This window comes from Polistes fuscatus, unplaced genomic scaffold (assembly GCF_010416935.1).
Source record: "Polistes fuscatus isolate 324 unplaced genomic scaffold, CU_Pfus_HIC Scaffold2, whole genome shotgun sequence".
Lineage (NCBI taxonomy): Eukaryota > Metazoa > Arthropoda > Insecta > Hymenoptera > Vespidae > Polistes > Polistes fuscatus.
In genome coordinates, this window is record NW_025113096.1 from 15,327,217 (window position 1) to 15,336,255 (window position 9,039).

Consider the following 9,039-nt stretch of genomic DNA (forward strand, 5'->3'; position numbering starts at 1 on the left):
CAAGACGGATCCTAAGATCGTTCGAAATAACTATGAACGATCTTCCTCTTCTTCTTTTTCTTCTTCTTCGATCATTCGGGATACGAAAGTAAAATTGGTTTGAAGATTGAGTTATCTAAAAAGCGTTTACTATATAACGACTGTGTAAATAGCGCCGAGTATAGGATCGTTCAAAGAATGGAAAGAAGAAGTTAATTTTAAGAGAGAACGACGATTCTGTACGTCGAAGGAATTTATTGTTAATTCCTCGGGGGATATTTTTTTTTGGTTTTAGGCTTCAGTACAGAATACTAGTCGAATCCTCTCTCTTGATTTATAATATTTATATAATACTTTTTTTTGTTTGTTTTTTTTTTGTTGTTGTTTAATATGTACTATTTACGTATACCCATTTTTTTTACTTTACTTCTTTTTTGTTTTTCTCTCTTCAAATCATGACAATTATTATCTCAATAATATAGATAAATAAAAAAAAAGATATATAATAATTATCGACGAAGGTGTAGTATCAGAGACGTCGTCTACGATTAGATTGAAATCGATCTTACTAACTAACAAAATATTAAAGACGTCGAATACGATTGTTTTCTCGTGTTATAGCAATGTTATGAAAAAAAAAGACCGATATTTATTTTAATTTCTTTATCATCTCGTCGCGATTAAATTGATGAAACTTTCTTAATCTTATTTTCTAATTTTTTTTTGTTTTTCCTTTAAGTTTATTCGTTACGTAAAAGTATACGCTCGATGATGGAAAATCATTGAAAATGTCAAGAATTAAATTCATTTATCCGAGCACGAGCGTATATTTATACGAATTTCGTAAGAAATGTGAAGGATCAGCAATTCTGTTTCTCTCTCTCTCTCTTTCTTTAAAGAGAAAGAGAGAGAGAAAGATAAAATATGTAAATCCACGTGAAGTTGATAAGACTAATCTTAATGATTACGTTTTCAAAAGACTAACAAATAGAGACTACGATATAATAAAAACAATAATAAAAAATAATAATATTAATAATAATGATAATAATGATAATAATAATAATAATAATAATAATAATAAAATAATAATATTAAAAATAATAATTGTATGTATGCATATAGAGATATGATGTGAAAAAGGAGCCTTAACTTTATATTAAAATTTGTACCTATACCTAACGTGGATCTTAAATGAACGTAAAAATGTTATTACCATGAACAACCTGGGTTTGTAAAACAATGGTACGGTTAAAAATGATAAAAACATTTTGTAAACATTTTTCCATCATGATTCTAGTTTAAGTTCATATTCGAATAACAAAAGTTTTGCATCATTATCATCATCATCATCGTCGTACGCGTGTATATGAATATTTTTTACAAAACATAAATAATAGTCAATGAATTTAACGATATCAAACAATAATCCACAAAATTTTATTGGTTCCCGTTGTGTTCCGGACTGGAACCAGGTGTCTTTGCTTTGATATCTTGAGGCCAATTGCTTGCAGTATGACGAACATAACCAGGATCCGTAGGTGAGGAAGGTGTACGAACGCCAGTTTGGGTTCCAGTCGATCTGAGAGAACTGAAACATTCTTCCAGCATCTCGATCTCGTTCTTGCTTCTTTCTTCTATCTTGCTAGGAATTTTCAGAGCCAATGAACCATTCGAAGAAACCCCACGATCTTTTTTTAATATACTCGGTGATGTTCCTCTCATCTTCACTGGTACATTGTCGTATTGGCTAGAGTCGGAATATCTTTAAAAATATATATATAAAATAATATATTAATTTTGTTAACACTTGTGTGTGTGAACTGATGGCACTTGTATTATATTGTTTCATGATATACAAAAAATGTATTAATAAAGAAAAGAATTGATTATTATATAAGCCATTAAAAAAGACCAAAATAGAATTAAATCTACTTGTAGAATAATTGAAAATTTTCATAACAAAACATTTGATAGATATATAATTTTTTATAATTGAAAGAAAAATTTCTTTAATAATTAGAGTTAACACAACTAATTGATAAACATATTTATCGTTGTTGAATAATCAAATTATCAATTGTCATTACTTTTTCGAATTTGCAAACGATCAATTAATATATATATATATATAAGATAATAATCAAATAATTTACCTGTAAGTATCGTGAGGTTCATTGACGTCACGTTGGATTTTCATAATCTTCACGCTAGGATTTACAATTTTGCCAAAGATTGGTTCGTTCCCTCGATTAAGATTAGTTGGAAACGGTGGTGTGTCGAGTTCGTCTACGGGTCGTTGATAAATATCACGAGATTTATAAACAATCCTCGAATCTTCGGTTCTACGATTATCGCCAAACGTTCTGTTCGCAGGATTACTTCCTTGAAGGATTTCAGCTTCCCTATATCGTTGAGAATCCCTTAATACACGCCCATTTTCGAAGTTTTGCGTGTGCTCACGTAATTCTTTCTCGACAATATTGAAATGACGATTTCTTTCCAATTCGTAATTGTCGTATGCGCGTGATTCGAATCGTTGCGGTTTATCGGAATCTTCTTCGTCGTTTTCCTTGCGTCCTCGAACATCCAATTTTTCGAATCCTTCATTTATCTTACCGTTGATTTCCTTCGATTCTTCCTCCGATTTCGAATTTAATATTTCTTTCGAAGGCATAATTTCCTTTTCCGTCGTCATCGTGGTCATCGTTGGTTGCTTGGCTGTGGCATTTTGTAAAAGACTCATTGTAAAGGATCAACGGACAGGAGAGGAACATGAAAGTTTTTAACACATTCAAAACCGGCAACGTATAATCCTACGTTGATTAAATAATTAATATTAATTATTAATTTGTTTGTTTGTTTTTTCTTTTTTTTCCATTTCGTTTGATCGTTATAATATTATCTATTTTTAATTATAGCAATTTTGTTAATATTTCAAATTATTATATGCGATATCCAGTTAAACACCGATTAAGAATGTGTTATATCAATATAATTGTACAAAAATATACGTTTAAACACGATGAAAAAGATTAAATTAAAATCATCAAAGATTTGATATCGAGATCATATTATATTTTCATTATACGTTTAACATATTCCCTAAATCGTAAGATTAATATTAAGAGAATTCACAGAAAAAAAAACAAAAGAAAAAAATATATGAAAAACATGAAAAACGATATTAAAACCAAGGTGATCCAAGATGATCCAGCATCTGATGGAGACGAAGGTGTAATTTAAACAGATGAGGAGAGACCTTTTCCTGCTTTCAACTTGCCTGAATCCTTATCGTTGATTATTTGCACTTCCTGTTTATCCTTTTTACGAGGAGGAGATATTAACAGATCTGCGATGAATGCTAGCGCCGTGATTAGAGCGAGTGCACCAAGGACAGCAGCATTGTCGATCAAATCCTCTGGAATACTTTCGATTGATGCTAAAGCGAGAGCACCGACGATTCCAAAAAGTATTATTCCAAGACCAAGAAAGAAGATTTCCTTTGGATCATAAATAAAATTAACATAATAAACAATAGTATTCGTATAATATCTTTTTAAATAATATAATAATTACAATTTTTTTACATAACAAAACTCATTTGCCAAATCGATTAATTCCTAAAATAAAAATGTAGACAAAATTCATAAAGTTACATATATTTTCATATCATTTTCTTAACAAAATTGTATTGGATTTTTCATCATTAAGGAAATTAAATTTAAGTATGAAAAGTTAAATGACTTAACGTTCAAATTAAAAAAACAATTTTAATAGTTGAATTTTTGGCCAGTTAACGAATCCTATTGCAAAATAAAGTATACTAATTTAAATTGTAAGAATTTTCGAGGTGTGATACGAATTGATTTGTAATAATCATCATTGAAGCAAACGCTTCTGGATTGAAATCAATCCGAGATATGGCCTAGCCCTATTTATGAGTCATAAAGTAAGTTAGAATAGCATGCATGATGAACAATTTAATGATCATCGTGTCCACCAAGGATAACGTTACATGCCTAAGATTCTATACAAATTGCACTTAAGGACACTGCCAGCCTTGGCCACCAATGACAACTTCTATGAATGCGTTCGGTTACGTTGTTGATATTCTCACGCTGTCATTTAGTTTCGCAGTATTTTCATACGTAGCATAACCGCACCCGATAGAATCGACTTCGCTCTGAATAAATTAAAAAAAAGAAAGAAAGATATATCCTGAGAAAGATCACAAAGAGTAACCCGTATTGTTAATCAGTATGTATATAATAACTATAATTTACTTAATCTTGTTTCTTTTTTTTTTATCTTCCAAATCTTTAGAATTTATATTATCTGTAATTATTATTATGTCGAAGTTAACGTTATCAATGACAGATTAATTATTTTTTATTATTTTTAATTCATTGTATTTTTTTTTTTATTACTCATTGTCGCATTTATACTCATTGCCAGGCACGTCAAAACTAAATTGCATTACGAGTTTACCAAGAACTTTTGAAACAACCTGTCATTGTTTAGTAATAACAATTTACCGTCCATAAGTATTTATAACACCATAATAGCTACTCGAAGAAACGTTTATTAAACGCAAAACAGAGAAATACGGTGGCCTTCCAATAGAAATAATGGAAACAAGACGGAAATCTATTCGACAAGTTTGATGTATTATACTGAAGGAATTTTAGGACAGCATTTGCAGTTAGAGATAGGTTCGTTCTGTCGTTAAAATATTACAATGCACGGTTATCGCAAGAGAAAGATACGGGCTTTGGGAACATCAGAACAATGGGATAATTATTACACGTTAAATGTCGAGTCGTATGTCACCCTTTTTTGTTCTTTTTTTATTAGTTCTTTGAAAATAAAAAAAAATAGAAGGAAAATTTCACGAAGAAAAGGATATACGTTAATGATATCGTTTTTGTTCGTTTTACCTTTCGTTGAAATAAGAATAGAAAATTTGTTGGTGTCGAAATACAAATATATAGGACCTCATACACATATATACATACATACATAGTATCATAACACTTACGTCACTTATGAAGAAATATTAATTACCATTTTTCGACCTGTAAGTTCGTTAGTTGCCGCGGCAATAAGAAGACCTGCAGTTATGATGACGTAGCCACCGCAAGTCGCTGTTGCAAGAGCGGCACCTAAATCGTTCCATAATTTATAATAGTCTCGACAAAATTTCAATTCACACTTTTTTAAACTGGGTGTATTAACTTAAATATCTTCTAGATTAAATATATTCCAAAAAAAATAAATTCCTTTTTCATGAATTGCGAAAAAACGAACGTTTCTATTTATTTATTATTCTTTATTTTTGTGATTTATTTACCTATGGTACCCCATGTGACGTTGTTTAAAAGCGACCACTCTCTGCTGCGATTTCTTAAATAATGAAATACCCTTCTGCTTTCATCATCGGTCACTCTGAGCGCAACCACGCATGCTATGCAAAGAAGCTGAAAATTTTATTCACCCCCCATCACCTTTTGTTAAAACTCTGAAATTAATTGTATTTATCTTTAAAAAAAAGAAGAAAAAAAAAATACATTTGTCGAACGTTTAGAATCAATCAATTTTCTAATTAAGATCAATCTCGTTAAAAAAAAGACACTCTTCCTTCCTTCCTTTCCATTATTCGAATAATTTCGTTTAATTATCTGATTGTGAGAGAAGTCTCACGTTGAAAAAAAAACCTATTATCCAATTAGAATGAGAATCGAGGATAGCAGGGTGTAAGTTTTACATACCAATTCGATTATTCTGATGAACACCTTGCGATTCCACATTTTAGGTGACGGATAATTAAATGCGATGGTATAAATGCGATAACAAATTGGAAGGAAATAAATAATTCGTGTAATAATTCGTGAATATAATATTTTCATAAGATTTTCATCGGCCACTTATTTTTGATAAAAATCGATCAAAATTTCTCTCGACAAATATCTTCAACAACCATCTTCCGAAATACATCACTTATATCTACTCTATTTCTTTTTTTTTTGCTTCTTTTTAAATTTATTTCAATACTAACTAAGTAAATAATTATTCCTGTCACGTTAAGCAAAAGAAAGGAATAAAAAATCAACGAACTGTGTCTCACGAAAGAAGTTTTTCGTGTAAGACAAGAAAAGTGACACACGGTTGACCGATTTTCCGAGTACACTTTTGTTTCGAATAGTTGAGCTAACTCTTAAATCGTGCACCGATTCTCAACGTCGATCAAAGCAATCTTTTTTCCTTTATTTCAAAATTCATTTGCATTTATTTATTTTTTTCATCGTAAAATACGTAAATACTAAATAATAAATAAGTAAATGCTAAAGTAACGTGTCATCACAATTACTTAAAGTACTTTGGTGAGATTTTATAAAATTTTTTTTTTGTATTTTGTTTATTATTTTAAAAATTTCGAATGCAATAGATCGACGTCGAGTCAGCTAAGTAAACAAGTAAGTTTGAATCGCGGCACGTTCAAACGACAACTGAAGAGATAGCAAACCTAACAGCACAATTTCCACTTACACCCAGTACGCGGTCTTACAGTTTTACAGCAGCGTGTCTTGTAATAAGGTCTCTTGGTATAGCGACGAACAAGTATGCTATTATCGCATAGTGCATTGGCGCAGGATCTCGAGAATTAATATTTTTTAAGAAAAAGATTAATGAACTTTTTTAATAAATCAATTATAAATATTTAACAATTAATATAAAAGGTATCCAAAATTTAGCTGTAATTCGATACTTTTACCAGTTACAAAAGTAATTTTAACGCGTGACAATAGTTATAGACAGTGGATTAATATAAGTTGAAAAATTGAAACAATTTAATTTGATATAAATAATCGTAATATAAAATAAAGCATAAAATCCATTTTTTGAATGAATTTCTTATTTATTTAGTTCACTGTCATAATTACCAACACATAAGTGTAATCAATTATTTGAATATATTTCTCTTACGTGTGTGTATGATTTGAATATAATTCAACAATAAAAATAAATACAATTTCCTGAAGATTTATACGTTAACAAGTGAAATTAAAAAAAAAAAAAATCGTCTCATTCAAGCAGTGATGCATCAGTTGATGCAGGATGTGATTCATCTAAATACGAAAAAAATATAATGATTAGATTGGTTAGATCGTAGCAGATTCGATCGTTAATTGAGGAAAAAGATGAACTTATGTAATTGAGAAATCACGTAATGGAGAAAGAGAATGACTTATTTTTGCAAAGATATACATAAATGATCAATTAATTTAAATAATATGTAAAATACAAAAACAATACATTTTGTATAAAATGTACTGGGGGCGCTCTTGTGTGTCAATATATTGGTGATTAGATAAGTTTAAACTAGAAGTGTGCCGTGTTAATGTAAAGAACGTTCAACTTGGTCAGTTTTCAACGTTGGGTTTGGTTAATGAAACCTAAACGTTACGAAATTCGAAACAAAGATGACAAAGTTAATGTTTCATTCATTTTTTACACTAGCTAGTGAAAATATATTATTATTAAAAAAAAATATGTAATCATTTAATATAAAAAATAGTGATATACATATATAAAAGTAAATACGTATATATACAAACGTCTAATTACGCATTATTTTTATGAAATTCATCCTATTACACACAAGTCTTCAGGAATGACTAACCGCCATGCGTCAGAATCGTTCTTTTTTTCACTCCACGTTTGTATATGTAAGTATGTACATAAACATATACGTTTGTATGGTTAATCTTAATTTTTTTACTAATTCCACTCCACAACCATTGCATAATTATTTTACGAGATTACATTTAGGAAAGGAATGAATCTTTATCTACTTATTTCATCTTTCACAAATCTGTTAATTTAAATTTTTATTTATCGTATTTGTATTCGTTAAATTCAAGATAAATTTGAACGTAGGGAAGTACACGTGTCTGATTTCCTCATCTTCATTTCAATATAATATAAGAATTCAGAGAAAGCGCAAGTCTTTTTTCTTTCCAACATATTGACACTTGAATTCACTATTCAACGATATTGTAATCAAATCGGAAACGTTTTATTCTTTCGTTATTTGTCCTGTGTGTGTATATACAGGATGGAATTTATCTTTTTCATTTTTATTTTTATCATTTAGTAACATAAATGGAGAAATTGTAATATTTTTCATAACGTTTTCAAAATGATCATCTTTATATTTAATAAAAACATAAAAATATTTTCTAACGATACTTCGACGATATACCTATATTTTTTCATTATTATTTATTTTAAAATATTTTTGACAACCCTATATGTATATAAATTTTTTCGTCGATTGTCTTGCGCGATAAAGATCTCCTTGATACTACAAATAACTTGGTCCTTTTATGCTGGCTATCGTATCTGACAAATAAAAGGGAAAGATTAAAGTAAACCCGATAAAGCAATCTTTTTTCTCTATTCAAAATTTATTTGAAAAAAAATTATCTGCCGAAAAGTATCAGATTTCCAAAAATGATAACGTTAGGATACTATGCTGTTGTAACTGTTACTTTTATTCTACATTATTTTATTTTATAATATTCTCAAATAAGATGTTCTTTTTTAATATATTACAATTTTTCTATGTACAATCTGAGGAAATATGTTAAATATTTTTTTGTACAATATTTAATAATATCGATCAACAGAATAAATAAATTTATTAGACCATTCAAAAAAAATATTAATCAATAATATATAATATAAAAATTAATGATATATAATATTAAAAAAAAATAATATTAAAAAGTAATAAATAATCGTAGCATAGATGGATCTGATATTTCGTTAAATTCTTTGTTAAAAATATAGAAAGGAAAAAAAGAGACGGAAAAATAAATGAAGGATGAATGTCGTTATAAAATTGAACGTCAACGAGACAGCCTTGAAATCTGAATTAACGCATGCTTCACGTATAAAATCTTTCGATTATAAATTCGATTGTAAAGGCGAGATGAAGAATCGATGTATATGTTACTCTAATAAAACAAAAAAAATTGATAAACGAAATTGAGA

The 9,039-nt window shown here is 29.0% G+C and overlaps 1 protein-coding gene across 1 annotated transcript; it reads right to left on the reverse strand.

The window, feature by feature from the left end:
* Window positions 1-1,248: 1,248 nt before the first annotated feature.
* Window positions 1,249-6,549, reverse strand: LOC122516964. The gene is made up of 6 exons (XM_043635214.1): window positions 5,751-6,549; window positions 5,333-5,459; window positions 5,047-5,144; window positions 3,263-3,482; window positions 2,136-2,700; window positions 1,249-1,744 (listed from the first exon to the last, which is right to left on the reverse strand). The coding sequence occupies exons 1-6, from the start codon at window positions 5,886-5,888 to the stop codon at window positions 1,420-1,422; spliced, it is 1,473 nt and encodes a 490-aa protein (XP_043491149.1). The 5' UTR covers window positions 5,889-6,549; the 3' UTR covers window positions 1,249-1,419.
* Window positions 6,550-9,039: the final 2,490 nt, after the last annotated feature.